General features: G+C 39.0%; 1 protein-coding gene across 1 annotated transcript in view; it reads right to left on the bottom strand.

Annotated features, from left to right (window-relative positions):
* Positions 1-19,767, bottom strand: part of LOC138102919 (small conductance calcium-activated potassium channel protein 2-like) — an 827,954-nt gene that overhangs the window by 787,315 nt on the left and 20,872 nt on the right. The window contains exon 4 of the mRNA XM_069000710.1: positions 5,381-5,799. Within this exon, the coding sequence (XP_068856811.1) occupies positions 5,381-5,799 (419 nt within the window). The remainder of the gene's footprint in view (positions 1-5,380; positions 5,800-19,767) is intronic.

Below are 19,767 nucleotides of genomic sequence, written 5' to 3'. Positions count from 1 at the left end.
AATTTGCAATGTCATTTCCCACATATGCTACTGGAGACTCAGAAATATGCAGCCTAGCCCCTGGTCGACACTTAGGTCACAAAGGAAAATATTTTGGATAATTCTCAGGGCAAGCCAATTAAAATAAGTGACTACAAAACTGATAGGTTTAGGCTATTCAATAACAACAGTAAATGGGTCTGACTGAAAGAAAAGGGAGACATTAATACTATCCCTTAGTAACTACCAGAAGCAAGCCTGAAGCAGCAAATGGACGGTGCGCTTGCCAAACAGCACCTGCAATAGTGTAAACTCCACATTCTCCTACCACATCCCCACTGCAAACCCAGCAGTTGGTATGCAATGTTTTATAATCACATTTAAGCTTCCTCCTGAGATGTACCATAGCCAAATATTAAAGTCAAAAAGAAGCCATTGAGCTTTCTGACACTGATGCCGAATTGATTTTTGCCTTTTTTCTTTTATATATTCTCTATATTCTTTACACATATATATATTCATAGCTCTGCAGCCTATTATTGTATTCTAGCTAGTTTTTCCAGTACTTTTCCCTGTCCTGATAGGCAGAAAGACAAAACACATTCCAAGGCCCCTATTCTATCTTGGTTCTCCCTAGGAACCAAGGTTGAGACCAGCTCTTCGAGACATATCTTTATAAACAAAGTTTAGTTTCCATCTAAGGGGGGGGGGCAGGATTTAGAGAGGGTTGAACTGGGGGAAATTGCATCACCTCTTATGTATCTAATTGGTGATTTTTGTCAATTATGCTAATTTGCTAAACTTATAAAACTGTATTCACCCCATGTGGGGGCGGGCATTTTGTGGACATTTTCCATATCTGCCCCTGGAGGCCTCCAATAAAGACCATCCTTTATATTACCTCCTATACTATCTTGAAAGTATGTTGTTTCATTTCTAGGTTCTTTAAGGCATCAACACGACTGATTATTAACCAAGATATTTTCCATGTTCTTCCATGATCTTTCTCCAGAGGTAAAAAGAGAGAGCAGCTTCTCCTCTTTAAACCTCATGTCCTATTCCAGTCTTACTAGACAGGTGGCAGCAGTAGAAAACAAGCCCAAACAAGGAAAAGTAGCGTTCAGCCAATATCCTCCTCTCCCTTCCAACAGAATCAAGTTTCAATGGGACTAATTTTTCTTCTCTTTCACATCAAATTCTTCTGTTGAACACTTACGCCAGCAAACCTTTTTTCCTAATGCTTTATCTTTAATCATTCTGCCATTTCTTTTTTATGCATTACAATATGTTGCATTGTTTCAATGAAAGCATACCCACAGCATACCCTATGTATTTTACAGGCATTTTCAGCTTCTGCAGTTCACAGACTACCTTCTGTAATCTTCTGCAAGTCAAAGTTACTTGTAAACATTTAGCGTATCAATGGAAAAATAAGTCTTTAAAAAACAAATTTAAAAAATCAAACAGCTGTTTTATTTCATAGTAACTCAGAAATCAATATCAATCACTCTCTCTCTGATAAACACACCAAGATGATCATAAATTTCTCTTTATGCACACGTGTGGTGGGTTGAACTTGACTGGTCACCAGGTGCCCACCAAGCTATCACTCCCACTCCTCATCAGGACACAGGAGAGAAAATGTGATGAAAAGCTCATAGGTCAAGATGAGGACAGGGAGATCACTCAGCAATTACCATCATGGGCAAAACAGACTCGACTTGGGGAAGATTAATTGAATTTAAGTTCCAATTAATTACTGAGTAGGATAATGAGAAATAAGAACAAAGCTAAAAACACTTCCCCCCCCCCCTTCCTTCCAGGCTCAACTTCACTCATGACTCTTCTACCTCCTCTCCTCACTGAGTGGTGCAGGGAGGTTGGGGAACAGGGGATGCAGTCAGTTCATAATGCTTTGTCTCTGCCACTCTTTCTTCCTCATGCTGTTGTTCTGCTCCAGCATGGGGTCCCTTCCATGGGATACAGCTCTTTAGAAACTGAACCAGCATGGGTCCTTGCCACAGGGTGCAGTCCTTCAGAAACGGACTGCTCCAGCACGAGTCCCCTGCAGGATCATAGGTCCTGCCAGAAAACCTGCTCTGGTGTGGGCTCCTCTCCACAGCCTGCAGTTTCTGCCAGGAGCCTGCTCCGGCATGGGCTCTCCATGGGTTGCAGCAAGGATATCTGCTCCAGTATGGGGTCCTCCATGGGCTGCATGGTGTCTGCAGAGTTGTTTCTCTCACTTTTTTAGCTTTGCCTTTGTTTCTCGCTGTCCTACTGTATTTTTAATTGGAAATAAATTAAATTAATCTTCCCCAAGTCAAGTCTGTTTTGCCCGTGACAGTAATTGCTGAGGGATCTCCCTGTCCTTATGTTGACTCACAAGGTTTTGAATTGTATTTTCTCCCCCCTCTCGTGATGAGAAGGGGAAGTGAGAGAGCAGCTGGATGGGTACCTGGCAGCCAGCCAAGGTCAACCCACCCCCCCCACCCCCCCCCCTAGAATGCTTCTTCTGTTCCAGGTATGGGAAATATTCTGAAATTATAATATGTCACTGTTAACATCTTCAGAACGTGATTAGTCTTGCCATAACATAATTGAACACTAAGCATCTAGTGATCTACTATAACAAATTGCATTCCACAATTCTGGCAATGCTAAGAATAAAAGCAGCAATGTCGACATAATATCTACATTCAGTTTGTAAGATAAGCTATTTTCCTCCATAACAAATTGAGAAGTAAAGCAATGAATAACTTCCAAAAGTAACCTGACCATAGCAGTCAGCATGCATTTTAACTGCTGATTTATATCAGCTAGCTGTCACAAATAACTTCCCTAAACAGTTTCCAAAGTGGGCAAACAGGGAAAGAAAGAGGAAAAACAACATGCCTGTTTCTCACTTTCACTAGCCTTTCTCTCTCTCTCTAGCTTTTTCCTCTATCTCGCCTTTTCATTCACTCACAATCTCCTCGCACTCACATTCTCACTCTTGCTCTCTCCCTCTGTTCCGCTGCCCCTTCCTTTCTCGCTTTCTCTAGCTCTTGCTCTCATGCCCTTTCTTTCTTTCGCTCCACAACGTTCTCTTTTCCTCTCTTTCTTTCTCTCTCTCGTTCAGTCTCTTGCTCTTGCCCCTCGCTTTCTCTCTCTTGCTTGCTCAGCATCTATATCTCTCCCACTTATTCTCTCTTGAACTCGCTTGGTCCCTTGTGTGCTTCCTCACGCTTTCTCTCTCTTGCATTCCCCCGCTTTTGCTGTCTCTCTTGGTTTGTCTGTCTGCTGTCCGTCTTCTTCCCCCCTTCTCACCATTTCTCCTTCCTTTCCCCTTTCTCTCATCCCATCCAACTCTCGCCCCCTCCCCTTTTTCTCTGTCACTCTAACCATTCAGCTCTCCCATTCCTCTCTCTTTCACTCTACCTCTTTCTCTTTCTCTCTTTCATTTTCTCTTTTTTCTTTCTTTTACTCACTTTTTCTTTTTTCTTTCTTCTTTCATTTTCTCTTTTCTTTCTTTTTCTCTTTCTCTTTCTTTTTCTTTTTTGCTTTCTCTTTTTTCTTTCTTTTGCTTTCCTTCTCTCTTTCCCACTCTTTCTTTTTCTCTTTTTTCTTTTGTTTACTCTTTTTTCTTTTCTCTTCCTTTCTCTTTTCTTTCTCTTTTTTTTGTTTTCTCTTTTTCTTTCTGTTTCTCTTTCTCTTTTTTTGCTTTCTCTTTCTTCTTTCTTTTGTTTTGTCTTTCTATTTCTTTCTTTTGCTTTCTTTTTCTTGTTCTTTCATTCTTTCTTTTTCTCTTTCTTTCTTTCTCTTTTTCTTCCTTCCTTCCTTCCTTCCTTCCTTCCTTCCTTCCTTCCTTCCTTCCTTCCTTCCTTCCTTCCTTCCTTCCTTCCTTCCTTCCTTCCTTCCTTCCTTCCTTCCTTCCTTCCTTCCTTCCTTCCTTCCTTCCTTCCTTCCTTCCTTCCTTCCTTCCTTCCTTCCTTCCTTCCTTCCTTCCTTCCTTCCTTCCTTCCTCTCTCCCTTCCTTCCTCTCTCCCTTCCTTCCTCTCTCCCTTCCTCCCTTCCTCCCTTCCTCCCTTCCCTTCCCTTCCCTTCCCTTCCCTTCCCTTCCCTTCCCTTCCCTTCCCTCTCCCTCTCCCTCTCCCTCTCCCTCTCCCTCTCCCTCTCCCTCTCCCTCTCCCTCTCCCTCTCCCTCTCCCTCTCCCTCTCCCTCTCCCTCTCCCTCTCCCTTTCCTTCTCTGTTCTGCTCTTTCTCGCTTTTTTCATTTCTATCTCTCCATTTCTTTTTCACCTATCTATTCCCCCCCCCTCATTTTTCTTTGCCTCTGTTGTGGGTTAACCCAGATAGGCAGCTAAGCCCTACACAGCCACTCGCTCACTCACTTCCCCAGTGGGAGGGGGAAGAGAATTGGAAGAGGTAAAAGTAAGAAAATTCATGGGTTGAGATAAAGATAGTTTAATAGGGAAAGCAAAAACTGTATGCACAACCAAAGCAACATAAGGAATTAATTCATAACTTCCCATTTACTTTTCCAGGAAAATAGGGCTTCGTCATGTGTAACGGTTACTTGAGAAGACAAATGCCATATCTCCAAACTTCCCCCCTTCCTCCTTCTTTCCCCCAGTTTTTATTGCTGAGCATGATGTCATATGGTCTGGACTATCCCTTTGGTTAGTTGGGGTCAGCTGTCCCAGCTGTGTCCCCTCCCAATCTCTTGTGCACTGCCAGCCTACTCACTGGGGGTGGGCAGAGTGAGAAACAGAGAAGGTCTTGATGCTTTGTAAGCACTATTTAGCAATAGCTAAAACATTGGTGTGCTATCAACATTATTTTGGTCACAAATCCAAAACATAGCACCGTACGAGCTACTAGGAAGAAAATTAACTCTGTCCTGGCCAAAACCAGTACATCACCTTTTCTTGATCTTGCCAATTCCCCAACCACATTTTTTCACTTTTTTTTTTTTTTAAACAACAGGACAATAAAAGCCTAACTGAAAAAAATACATTTTCCATAGCTATTTTATCTCCAGTACTCTCAGTAAATTTAACTTGCAAACACAATAAATGAAAGCTCTTATCAAACAGAGTATCAACAACTGTAACTGTTGTTAAAAGACATTTATGGTATTCCACTGTGTTTTAGTAGTTTTACCAATGAAAACATTGAAATCGACTACAGTACTACAATAAGTGTTGTGGCACAAACGTCTCTACGTAGGTCCTTCAGATTAAAAAAAACCAAAGCATTCCTCACAATCTGTGACAGAGTGAAATCCAACCAGCACTCAACATATCAAAGACCAGGAAGCTCCATTCCATTAAATATTTAGGTCCTTCAAATACAAAACCAAAGAAGGAAAACAAGACAGATGGACAGAATAAACAAACCAACCAAACAGAACAACCTTACCTTTCACAAGCTCGGACAGTCCACGCAGCAATTATCCATAATGAGATACTAAAAACCAACAGTACAGTTCCTGGACATATTGTCATTAAAGTCTTCATAACAAAACGGGTATTGAAGTTTATCTTATTTAAGGCTCCAATGCTTCTAGATGATGCATCAGTGAAAAGTTTGCTATGCAAAAGCATAACTCTGGCAATAAGATACAGCCTTAAGAACATTGGTATAGATAAAATAATATCCACATCAGCTGTTGTTGTGGATGGAGCATAAGAAAAGGCAAGCCGGGCTGTCCATGTGAATGTATAGTTCCCAGGTATGGGATGTATAGCACATACAAGTATTTCCAAGCAGATAAAGAAAATACGCTCATAAGTCATGGCTATTCTCCAGTCATCTGCTCCATTGTCCACCATGAATAACTGAAATGATAAAATACAAGATTAACTTTAGTATGCCATTAACAAACCTTGTTATGATCACATTTTAAAATACCATTGTTTTCAAAGCTGATAATGACCACTAAAACCAAAATAAATATGCCATTTCAGCAAATTACATTACTAAGTCACTACTAAGTGAATGCCATTTTAGGTAAGCCAAAAAGAATGGTTTTGTGCGCTATTTTTTAAACTTTATATGAAACTGAATTTCCACATATTATTATTTACTAAGATTTTTTTCATATTTTTGTTTATTCGTAATTTTTGATAAAACTCTGCCAATTTAAACCTCATCCCTTCAAAATCAATTTCTTAATCAAAGTTCTTGGAATTAAGAAGAACTTTAAAAATGTTTTTCAGGATAGAAATCAAAATTACAAATTGAAAATACTTTCTGCAGTACAATGTTAAGACTTCTTTAGAGCACATCAGTGCTTCAGACTGGAGAGATTATAGCTTCAGTAGAACCATTCAAGCTTTCTTCAAACTTCAGGTACCAATATAGACCAATGCAGGCTGAAAAACCATCCAAGAAACTACATAAAGACTAAAAGATAACTCATAATGAAAAATCACTTCAACTGTACCTCAACTGCTAGCAGTACCTGAACTAGCTGTTTTAAAGCTAGGTTGACCATGTCTAAATGAACTGTAATCACACCTTAAAAAAAAAAAAACATAAAAAGAAAAGCAGAGGCCTGTAAAAACCAGAGTAGCCTTGGTGAGGTCTATTAGTAGCTGGAAATTAAATGCACATGTATGTATGTAGGTCCCTGAAGAACCAAAGCCTTCAGTTTACCACCCAGGAACAAAAGTAATAAACCACTTCACACTGTTCAGTAAATGTTGTTCCTGAAGATTTACTAACTAAATACTTAATTGAACAATATTTGTCACTTGTAGAGAGTAGGGATATGCAAGGTAACTTCTAAAAAAAGCAACAGGAGAAGACCTTCATACCACTTCTAGTCTGAATCTAGACAAGGCTGTTCAGTAAGTATGTAATTGGAGATAAAAAACTTTTGCAGGATTTTTAAAAGTAGATTATTCAAAAACTTAGAAGTAATTTAAGGGGTTAGAAGGTGAAATGTACAAAGAATGTCCTTCTGAATGTAAGAAAGTATTTCCACCATGCCACACACCATATACAGAGCCAAACAAGCAATTCCTCTTCTGCATTGCTTTTTGCCCCTTTCCATCCTTCAAAAGTTTAGAAACGCAAGCCTGATCTCTCTGTATATGTCCTTCAGGGATCCCAAACCCCATTCTACATCTTCCCCCCAACATATTCAGTTTGTCTTCCAGAAGATTGCTCCAGTTCTTTGTTTAAGAAAGTGGTAACAAGTTAACTTTATTGTAGTTGGAGTGACACTGAAAGAAAGAAAGAAGTTAACCACAGTAAGAAACAAACAAAACAGAAAAAAAACCCAACAACTCAAATTCTTTTATTTTTAGACCTGTATTTTGCTCCTTCATGTTCCTTCTCTTTATCTTCGGTATAGTTCTTACCCCCACTGCAATACTATTAAAGCCAAAGAAACAGTGTTGGATTAAGATAAAGAAACACACTCAGTAATTTCAATGTATGCAACATGAGCACATACACTTTTTTTTTGCCTGTGCTCTTTCTGAAGACTTTGTATGCTAGATATAAAAATGAAATTCATACTGGTATGCGGATACAAATATTGCTGCTAGCAAGAATTTCTCTTGCTTCTTTCCAGTCCCGTGAGAGACTTTTCTCTCTCACGGAAGATATTTGTAGAGTTCTATAAACTATGAACACCTGCGACCTTGCAAAGCCTTGTTTATAGTACAGTAGAAAAATATTTTGACAACGGATGTTTTAAGATTTTAGCCAATCACCCCAAGGGATGGCTGCTCCTCTGACCAATTAGACTATGAAGAAAAAAGTCTATAAAAGAGTTGTAAAATAATTAAATAAATCAATCTTGCTGCACAATTCCTGCCTGTTGGATCTCTCTTCTCCTCCCTACCACTGCGGGACACCGTGATATTGGTAGGAAGGCAAACCTATCTATTCATTTATTAACAAAAGACAGTTGGTTTGCACTTAGCAAATGTACTATTTGATACAAAAGGCCAAACTTTCAAAATACAGTGAAGCTTAAGTGCATTTGATTCTTGTGATTAGCCTGCAAATGCTGTCAGTCAGATCACACAAATGGTAAAACAGCTATAAAGAGGTCCAGGTACTTAGAGCATCCAGAATACAGATTAATAGGAACTGGTAACAGAAGGTAGAAAGCACCAGAAGCCACAGAGGAACACAGATCCAGTGCAAGTGTTCCTATTTTAAAAAACAGTAACATTTCAAAAACACATTTATGAAGTAAATTTCCATACAAATCTGTGTCTCTAAATTCAGTCCATGAAATACAGGAATATCAAACATTCTGGAACAAAATAGGCTGTGGATAAGAAGTCAACTGGGATGTACTGAAAATAGTTAGAAATTAGTACAGGATTTCACATACATTTTATATGCTTGCAATTATGCAACCTACTAAATGCAATTGTTAACATTTAATTTGGAAAATGCAGTGGTATTTGCATGTTCCTTCTTGCTTGGTTGTGTACATTTACTATTTGGAAAGCAAGGAGGGAAAATGAATAAAGGAGAGAAATAACACCTAAACAGCACAATTTAAAGGGGGTGTATGTGCATGTATTTTTAAATATTATATATATATATATATATATATATATATATGCATACACCCTCTCAGCTCCTTTCAGTCAATTCTGTTATAATAACCATTTTAAGATAGTACTCCCCATTTGAATGGAGAATGATGCTAGTAATAAAAAGAGAACAAGCTCTTCCTATAAAATTGACTCCTGCAGCCTATGCAGAAGGCCATACTCCAGTCAAGGTCAAAGATGTTATGCCTGCTCATAGCTTTCAAATTTCTTATTAATTATTAATCTAACATTGAAATCTAATTTAAGTTCTTCATTAATGTTCTGTAAAGCTTCTTCAAATACAGAACTGCCATCTACCTTTACTAAGCCTTCACTCTATAAGACAAATTAAAAAAAGTTATTTTCATCTGAAATTATATCATGCATTGTCAACATGCGGCATGTAAAAATATGAATATTGAACTATAAATAAACGTGATGTTTCTAACACCACGCAGTATAAATATAAAAATAGATAGCACATCATAGATATTAATGTGTTCGTACATTTACATAACAACTTGTGTTAAATTCATATAACACCAGATTAGAAAAAGAGAAACAAATTCAGAGTAGACAGATTGCACATAAAGACAACTTAGACCAAAGACTCCCTGAAGCTACTTAAAAGAAAAGTAGATAAATTAATTTTGTAAATCATTAGTATATCAAACGAAATTCCCAGCAGGCTATCTGAGGATGTTGGTGAATGCAAAGTACAAGGAAATCAGCCAGTTTCTTTACAATCCCAGTAGAAGAACAAATGTGAAAACAATATCACTGCTCTGCTGTAAGGAATAAAAAGGAAGTGATAAACAATGATAAAGTAGCAGCAGCTGTACTCCTTGAAGCATTCCTCACAGAAGGAGAATCAGCTGTACTCACAAAGGCATTGTGGCAATTGTTTAATTTAAACATCCAAATTTTAAATGGTTACATACTGGAGTCGCTTAACCCGTATAAAAGAACTGACAAAACTATGACACAGACTAGCAAAATACAGCCTCTGTGGCTGCTGTTCTACCAATTTTTTTTTTTACCAAACATTTTTCTATAGCTTCTAGTCCTCAAAATATCACTTATGCAACTAAAGCCAGCATTGTAGTCCTCAGAAAGAAAGAAGGTATTAAGTACAAATGATTTTCAATCATATGGTGGTTGGAGATGGACATCTCAAGCCTTTCCTTAAAAGGATAAATACCTTCTGCATGCAAAGCACAGAAGGCAAAGAATAATGTTTTTCACAAAGCTACATGAAAACCATGTTATCTTATGTTTTCCAGAATGCTTCCCACATCCAGAGTTAAGACCAAATTATCTAGTAGACCATTAGAAATTGATCCACAAGAACTTGTGGATATAGCTATCTACACAAATGAAACATTCTTACTTTGTTCAAATGCGGAAGTTAGACTATTCTATCATTCATACATGTATATGCACATACACAAATCCCCCTAATTATAAAAATGCCAATTTAAAAGAATGATTGTAAAAGTCTGGTACTTAGTTTTATCATAAAAATTATTTTTTTGCATAGTATATTTATTTCAATTTGTTATGTCTATGCAAAATGAGTTTTTAATGGTTATTGATGTCTTGCTATACACGCAGTATATGTCAGTGCATGTAAAAAAAAATTTTGTGTTAATCTGTGCTGGTGGCTAAGTAGGCTTGAAATGCTTCCCTCAAAGATAGCATCAAATCTGACCATCTTGGGAAGAGATGTGTGACTGAGTGTCCTGGGGTGACTGTATGATACTGTATTCCCTATCATCTGCTCTATGCCCAGACATGAATCCTGTGCCTCTCTGTGTCTTTAAGGCAGACCCGAGAGGGGGGGGAGAGGGGGGAAGGCGGTGGAATTCCTTCAGCGCTGTGTTCAAAAAGAAGAGATAGCTCGCTGGCTTCTTCTGCCCAGCTGCTCGGCTTCTGCAGCAGGGAAGAGAGTGACATTCCTTTGCTTTTTTAATTAGCTTCTCGTTCATAAGCTGAGGGGAAAAAAAAAAAGGTTTTCCTGGGACTTTGGCTTCTTCTTCTCTTCTGGACTGTTCAGCAACACCAGAACATCATCCGGGAGGCCTACACCGTTGGCCCGGAGGGGCCCATGCCGAACCCCAGCTCCGGAGAGGAGAAAGCCACACCCACAAAGGACTCTGAAATCTACCCAGGTTCTCTCCACAGTGAGAGGTTTCATTATTTAGCATTATTCTTTTTTCCCCGTGCCTGCGTGCACTTTACTTGTTAAATAAATAGGTTTTTTTTTTTTCATTTTCCTCCGAGGAAAATTCTTTCTGAACCTGGTGGGGGAGGGGTGGCTGTTGTCATACATGAAATCCCTATTTGTGCTTGGTCTTTGCATATTAAGTGCTTTAATTAATTTTGAGCTTAACATTTTTAAATTGAATGTTAAAATTAACCCATCAGCCCAGGTACACTAATCAAGTTTTTATGGTCCTCCTGTGTTTACTGTATACTTTTACAAGTGTTTTAAGATGTGTTGGATGTATTTTTTTATGTTTTACTTGTACCTTGGTTTCAAGGCAGATTTTAAAAACCCCAGTTGCAACAAACAGCCCAGCCCCCATAGCCGTACCCTGTAAGCACCTGACCCTTATCTCAACTAATATCACCCCTCTGACCAGGAAGAGCCATTGGTGGACAGAGATAATCTGTCAAAGGGAAAACACCAATCACCTTAAACCAAAGGGGTGGGCTGTGGGCAGGCTGTGGGCGGAGCAAAAGCTATAAAGGTGTAAGAAAAGACACGCCCATCCTCATTCTCCCTTCCTCTCCAGCTTGCTAAGTTCAGTGCTGGAGAAACCTACCCCTTTTTAGGGGCTTTTAGAAATAGATTTCTTTTTGACCAGCCTAGACTGCAAGTTTTTTTTTCTCTACCTGAGGTTCAGAGCTGCCTTAAGCCTAAAGTTCCTGAATCCCTGCGCTCCTGGGGCATACCTCCTGAGCCACTAGGATCCCAAATTTTTATATTTTGTTAGTTTTTGCAATTTTTCCATTTTTCTGTTTTAATAAATTGCTTTAATTTCTACAAAGAGTTGTCTCATTCCTCACAGCTGTAACCTGTCTTCTTTGCAGGAGATGTTCCTTCCAGAGCGTTTCCCTTAATTTGTCTCAAACCAGGACACTGAGACTTATGGTCTTTGTGTACCATATTTTCCAATGTGCAGCATAAAAACCTCCACATTACAATACACCTGAATAATATACATCATAGTTACTATGACAGGGCACATGCAGAGAGGAGCATAGCTACAACCATTTCAATAAACATATATGTGTTACTCAACACACTTATTGGGTTTGTCCATGCCTTTTTTAACCTCTGTCCCTCAGAAAACACTAGCCCAAACACTCTATGAGATAACAAAGGGCATGATCACATTTACATAAGGTTAAATTCTGCCTCCCCATATTTTCCTTCTGTTCTAAATCAGATACAGTATTGTCTTTTGATTTCTCTCTCCAAAGATATTCTGAGCCATTGTTCAATATTTTTAAATGCTACAGGCCAGACTTTCAACTCTATTATTTGTCTTAAACAACTGTGAAATGGCTTAATCCCTGACAGCCTGTGCTGTCAAGGAACCACTACAACACTCAGCAAGTGCTGGGACATACAAAATTTCTTTTCATGTAGTTTTCCCTGTATGTATGTGCTTCAGGGACGCAAAGAGGGTGAGATGCTCCTAAAACTGCTGTTTGTTCTTTCTTCCCAATAACCTTCTATGCAGGTGATAGTGTCAAGAAGTGAAACCCAAAGACTCCAAGGGAAAAGCAAAATAAAAAAATAATAATAAAAAAAAGTATGCTCCTAGATATTCAGATTTCTTCTCCTGTGCTATAGGGTAAAAGAAATTCCTGAGAAAAGCATTATTATTAAAAAGATGTTTCATAAGGCAATCTCCTACTTTAAATCAGAGGTTCAGAAATAGAAGTCTAATACTCGGGGTTACCATATTCATTTGAGATACTCAGTAGACCCATCAGTAAGTGACTGAATTAAAGTTACTGAATAAGGAGTTCTTTCAAAGTCAGTGTCCACTAAAGGTATTCATTTAAATAATAATCTTAATTGAACACTTATTCTATTATATAATATATTCAGACCTCACTTCCTCTAGCAGGGTAAACCACGATGAGGATAAGGTCCTTAAGTTACAACACTTAGAAAACTTCCATCCAGCACCAACAGTTTCCAAAAGCTCCCGTGACTGGGGTTGACAGTCAAAAATGTTCTCCAAGCAGATGCAGAAGGAACATGACTTAGTAAAGTTCTGACTATAGCATAAGTAAAGGAAGATTAATACAGAAAGAACAGTTTAGGTAGGAGCCCTATTCTTTTCCTTTGCACAAACACACAATACAGGAAAATGAGACCAGCGCATTAAAGTAGCATTTTTATTGCTTTATACTATGTATTCTGTTATTTAAAAAGGAAAGAATAAAAAAGAAAAGGAAATGTATGATTTTACATAACAGATATGCTCACTAGTAAGTAGACTGGGTGACCCAGAGCAATCCAGAGTAGTTGCTCCATACGATGGATAGAGACAGAATGAAAAACATACATCGTTTTAAAACCATACTGTTGTTCCCAGGAATCTAAGGACAGAGAAGGTTATTTGCCTGTAGCAAATCTTTACAAAACATTCCATTAGCAAAGTTAACTTAAATGCAACTTGTTTAGAACCCAACTTCCATCTTCTGACACTCCACACTACTCCCTACTTCTACTGGCCTGTTCTGGCTCACTCTCACTGCTGAGAGTGTAGCTGGATGTTAGCCATGCTAGCTTTATGTGCTGGTTTGGACAAATTTGGAGGAAAAATATCCTCTGATAGAAGGCAGGTTACAACCACCCCTCCCTCACCAGGTGGGGAAAAAAAAAAAAAAGAAATTTTCCTCGGAGGAAAGTGAAAGAGATAAAAACTATTTATTTAACAAACACACGGGAAAAGGATAATAATGCTGAATAATAAAACCTCTCGCTGTGGGGAGAAACCTGGGAAAATTCCAGAGTCCTTTGGTAGATGTGGTCTCTCTCCTCCTCCTCGGAGCTGGGTCGGTGTGGGCCCACCTCCGGGGCCTTGGTGGAAAATTCTCTCGATGTGTTCTGATGTTGAAACAGTCCAGAAGAGAAGAAGGGAAAAACCGAAGTCCCAGGAAAACAAAGTTCAACTCTCCGTCTCCCTCCAGAGAAAAGGAGCCGAAAGCTGGCTGAACAGCAAGAAGGGTGCTTCCTCCGCTCTCGCTGCTGCAGAAGCAGAGGTGTGTGTGTCCTTGAACAACTGCTTTGAAAAGTTCGCTCGGTTTTTTTCCTCTCCCCCCTCTCAGTCTCAGTTTAAAGGCACAGAAAGGCACAAAATTAATTTCTGGGCATAGAGCAGTGATAGGGGATACACATCATAAAGTCACCCCAAGACACTTTATTACATCTGAAAGGGAAATTGGCAAAGAAATATTGAATGGATTGCTTAGGTTCCCTTTGCACCTTTACAAATACATAGCACATCTCCCCAGAAAATATCAGTACCTTTACACAGAAGTAATTTTAGAATACATCCTGTAAGAAACCTCTGTCCTATTTTTCCCCATTTCAAGTATCTCAGAAATAAAGCTACTCTAATTCTACAGTATTCTTGTGGAAGCAAAATTCACTGAGGAGAACTAACTACGTTTTAGTATTTTTATGTTGTTAATTTTAAATTATCATCTTACCGTTCTTGATTTAGGATTTTGTTTTCTTCATTCATCACAAAAATTAATTTGTTCTACAGATCACTGCATGAAGAACTGCCATCTCCCAACATGGCTGCCATCAGCCACTGCTCCCAATGTGGGAGAAGCCTTACTCTCTTCAGGAAAGATCAGCTTCATTACTACTGGGAAAACTAGAAACAGTTTTAAAAGGTTATATTCACTGAAAAATTGACAATATTTTTGCAAGGGAATAGAGGAAACAGAAGTTAAAGGAAGAAATACTGAATCTGAAGCTAGATAAAATGAGCTAATGTATTCATTCTGCCAAAGGAGTACACCTGTGACTCTAGACTTAAGAATGTATTTTTAAGGAAAGATGAACACGATGTCCTGATAAACTTCTAACAGCCTCACTAAAAAATGCTCAGAACAAGGGTGCATTTGAATGGACAATGCTAGGTATTGCCAGGCCAACCATTCAGTGCCCTGACCATTAGATACAACCTCCTCCTATGTCCTAAGGGAGGCTGTCGGAAACAAGCATCTTCTGCATTTAATTTCAATGCAAAAGGCCTCAGATCCTTTCAGTCACTGTTTATTAGATGCTTGACCAATGTTAAAGGATTGTCTATCCTGCCTTCTGTGTCTTATGCATTACAGTGCTGCTTTTCAGAGACAGTAGGCACTTGTAACTTTTCCTGGGTCAACATGCTCTGCAGATATAATCTATCCAAAAATGTACTGAATGGAACTAAAGTTAAATATTTAGCAAATAAATACACCTAAAGTGATAATTTAACAGATATGATGTCTCTAGTTTTCTTATAATCAGCATGCTTTTCTGTTGTATGGAATGTGTATTAAGCTTCACTGGTACAAGGTAATTTTCAAGGCTATACATTAAGCTACTGCATCTTGGACTAAAACTGGCACATGATGAGATTTGTTGTTGCCTGATCCAAAGCCTATTAAAATAAACAGACATTTTCCAGTATTTTTCAACAGGTTTTAGATCAGAATAAAATTATCGGTCAAAGTTTATCTATTGATTTTTACCTGTTTTTCAACAGACTTGCTTTCTGTGCTCTTAATCTTCATTTGTTTTTGCAGCAGCAGTCTTATCTGATGATTCAGCATACTTAAGCAAAGGCAAGCTAGACTTTTTGTTTCTTTTGGCAGGTAGTCAACAGAAGAAGAAAGACAATGAGATAAACAAGCAACACCACAATGAAGGCAAAAGAATTACATAGATATAAACAATTTTGCCTGCAGGATACCCATTAGTGCTTGTGATAGGAAACTGTAAGGGAGTTTAACTTCATATTTCTTACAGAATGCAGTATTTTTTCTGAAGAACTTTGCAATAAAATAAAGCCCCATAAGCAGCGTTTATTAGAATCATGCATTATGGAATTTATTTGCACAATAAACAGTCAATAAATGTATTAAACAACATCCACTTATTTTTCCTAGTACTGCCTGCTCCATTTCTTCAAGTTTTCAGGAGACAGGGAAAAGGAGAAAACTCTCAAGTCTTCAGCAAGATATTTGGGCTCACATGTGTGATAATTTTCCATAACGTTAATGAAGACTGAAAATGTTTCATTCCAAATCCATCAGTATCACATGATTTTCCCAGCACTTCAGAACAATCTAGGGACTGAGGGCCCTTTCTCCCTGGAGACCTGGAAGGTGATGGACTGAATTCTAAAAATGAACTCTGCTGTGACAACAATGGCTTAACCTTAACTTTGAAGTCTGCATGACTTTCCATAGGAGTTCTATTTGAGCATAAACTAACAGTCCAATTTATAAATGCTTAGAAATCTCAATTCACACACACACACACAAATAAAGAAGAGTTCTATTCATTTCTGCCAAATATCAACAATTTTCATTTTTCTGTGTGAGCGAGAGCATCTGTATCAAGGGAAGAGGGGAAAAGGGTTCAGATTCAGTCCAGAAGAACACGTGCTACCATTATTCAAGAAAGGCAATAGAAGGGGTACCCTAATTAGTCCATCACCAAAGCAAAAGTATCCCAGTGGACATAGCCCTCTTACCCTGTGACAGCCATCTTTCAAGAAATACCAGGCTGTGACCCAACAAAGGGAATTAAAAACATCTTACTAGCAACCTTGGAGAATTTTGGTTTTAATTGTTTGAGTAATATAAGGAAGTGCCAGTAAAACTTCAGGAATTGTACATTTGTACATTTAAAAAGCATTTGTGTCTGTAGAAGTACAAGAGAGAGACAGAGAGGTCTATTTTCTCAGTAAAGGTAAAAAAAAAAAAAATGCAGATGTACCATGTGAACTGTTATCAAAAAGTCTCTTCATTTCCACCTAACAGCAATCTAACAGCAAATTGCATTAGGGAAATATGGAACACTTAAGTTGTCTAGAAACAACAATTTTAATCATGTTGTATGCTGCTATTTTAATTATATAGAAGAAATTAACTCTATCACAGCCAGGGCAACCATGTAGTAACAAACTGTTTATGCATAAAGTGGGCAATTTATACATTGTAAATTATTATTATAATAGGATGATACTATCTTCTTAGCTCTTCCCTCCTCTACCTCTTCAAAAGTGTATTTCTCAACTGGAACAGTAGTCAGAGAAATACCCGTTCTAGGCTGGGATAACACTGAGTTACATTTTTCCTACCAGTCTTCCAAACTGAATCAGCAATCACACAAGCTTAGAGAGTCAGTAATGAATATTTCATAATCTCCCAAGTGTGATGTTTTTAACATTACAAGCATGACAACAATGAACCAAAATGAGAATACACAGATTTGGGGCTGTCACCATACTTGGCTCCAACATCATTACTATTGTTCATCTGGCTTTTCTCCTGGGAGAAGGGGAGAGGTGAAGGAAGCATTGTTTGTGTTTTTACCCTCTTTTCTTGGAATGATAATGTAGGCTAAGAATCATCATTTGAAACTACCTGGATTAATTTGATTGTTATTATAATCTTAACATTAAGTCACACTTAATAAATATAATAGCTCCTGAATAACAGGATAACTGATACACTAACTAATAATGCTAATAACTAATAATACAGAATAACTAATAAAACCATTAATTGTGCTTATTATTATACTAATAACACTAATAGCTAATAATACAGAATAACTAATTAACTGTAATCACTGAAAACCTATTTGAAGAAAGCATTTTAACATTTCCAATTTTTCACAAAACTGCACAGCAGCCAGTTATTTTTGTCTAAATACTGCAGCTATGCCATTCTGGAGACTTTAGTCTGACAAATGCAGAGCTGTTTCATAGAATATAAAAATGAATCTGTTTTGCTAATAGGTTTAGAATGCAAGCGTAAAAGTATGTTCAAAATTATGCACGTGCCGTCACGCAGCAGGAGAACTCACTTGGCTGTACTACGGGAGGGAAGCAGGGGAGGCTGGCAGCCGCCTTCCCTGCAGCACAGGTTGTTCTGAGCCAGGCCCAGCCCAGGCAAGGGCGCCCCGGATAATGTGCAACGTGCAGTGCTGTCTGCGGTGCTGAAAAGGAGGTGGAGGACACACATCCCAACCTCGCCCCTTATATACTGAAAGTGCTCCTGTTCCTCTACTGCTCATAAACTAAAAAAGAAAGGAAGGGGGGGGAAAAAGCAAAGGGCAAGGGGAAGGGGAAGGGGAAGGGGAAGGGGAAGGGGAAGGGGAAGGGGAAGGGGAAGGGGAAGGGGAAGGGGAAGGGGAAGGGGAAGGGGAAGGGGAAGGGGAAGGGGAGGGAAGGGGAAGGGGAAGGGGAAGGGGAGGGGAGGGGAGGGGAGGGGAGGGGAGGGGAGGGGAGGGGAGGGGAGGGGAGGGGAGGGGAGGGGAGGGGAGGGGAGGGAAGGGAAGGGGAGGGAAGGGAAGGGAAGGGAAGGGAAGGGAAGGGAAGGGAAGGGAAGGGAAGGGAAGGGAAGGGAAGGGAAGGGAAGGGAAGGGAAGGGAAGGGAAGGGAAGGGAAGGGAAGGGAAGGGAAGGGAAGGGAAGGAAAGGAAAGGAAAGGAAAGGAAAGGAAAGGAAAGGAAAGGAAAGGAAAGGAAAGGAAAGGAAAGGAAAGGAAAGGAAAGGAAAGGAAAGGAAAGGAAAGGAAAGGAAAGGAAAGGAAAGGAAAGGAAAGGAAAGGAAAGGAAAGGAAAGGAAAGGAACAAAAAAACCCTCAAACCAAACAAACCCCACATTTATCAGACATCCATATAATATTCTTGTGAAGAATCCCTATAAGTCTTCTTAAATCTTCCTTCTAACTCCATTAAAATATGATGTTCAGCAGGTCTGAGACAAGCAAACTCCCAGTTTGGGTTAACTGAGGAGCTGACTGTTTTCAAAACAGAATGCACAGGCGAAGTCATTTAAATGGACAGACTAAAGTCACCTGCTATACTATTAGGCATTACCATAGAGTTGCTTGCAGCATGGCTGCTCAGACTTCCTACCAAGAAATCAAGGGCAAAGACTCAAAGACTGCTGGGAAAAATAAAAAAAAACAGGAAGCAGCTGATTTTGGTTAGCAGACATTTTATATCACCAGGTGCTTCTACATATTAAATCTGCAAGCACTACTAATTGCTAAACTTTCGTCTTATTTCTCAACATATTTTAGCTCACATTTTGCAGGAAAATCTACTTTTCTTTCAGGTAGGTTTGCGTCTATCAGACTATGAAACATACCACACTTCAAGCAAAATAGATTGCCATTCTGTTCTGTACAACAAAACTTATTGTCTTGATGAATTCCTGAAAATTTACGCTATACTTACAGACAAAGTCTAAGTACCTTTCAGAGAAGAATAAGAAAGGAATGATCAAATTTGAACAAGGTCAGCAAACAGCTGGTGCTCCAGGACACAATCAACCATCTATGGGCATGATTCTACAGACCTGATTCAAAAAATATTCCACTGCACATAGCAGGATATTTTCCCAAATTAAAGGCAAGTATCCCTTCAGAAAACAGTTTTAAAGATTATTTAAAAACCATTATATTATCGGGCTTATGCAGTATTTTCTTTCACTTGGAGTAGGTTCTGTGCATTTCTAAGCTAAAATACTTTAAAGATAGTTTTTGTTTTCAGATGTAAGGTGTAACATAAATTTAGCACCATAGATGGATGTAGATATTTCTCTGTGAGTTTTTCATCTTAGTTTTTAGAAAGTCAAGTATGCATTGTTGGGATTTTCAGGAGTTCTAGTTTTTTTTTTCTGTTAAAGGAATTTTCCCCCATACTGTTACTAAGACGACAAATCGCTGGGTACTTAAGAAAACAAAGAGCTACCCACTGAGGGTGGGGTGCGCCTGGCTACTCTTTTGTTTCACCTGGGTGTGGGGTCAGTTGGGTCTCTGCTTCGAGAGAGAGAAAGAGTGAGAGAGAGAGAGAGAGAGAGGAAGCTGGTTTTCCTACGGCCGCTTTTCTTTCAGCTGGAAACAACACCGGGATCCCAAGCCCGCCTTCCCTGCCCCGCTCGGAGCCGGGCCATGGCCACCCTGCCCCGCTGCT

Source organism: Aphelocoma coerulescens (assembly GCF_041296385.1).
Source record: "Aphelocoma coerulescens isolate FSJ_1873_10779 chromosome W unlocalized genomic scaffold, UR_Acoe_1.0 ChrW_unloc_scaf_5, whole genome shotgun sequence".
Classification (NCBI taxonomy): Eukaryota; Metazoa; Chordata; class Aves; order Passeriformes; family Corvidae; genus Aphelocoma; species Aphelocoma coerulescens.
Note: the sequence above shows the minus strand (reverse complement) of the source record. Positions and strands in the feature narration are given on the sequence as shown.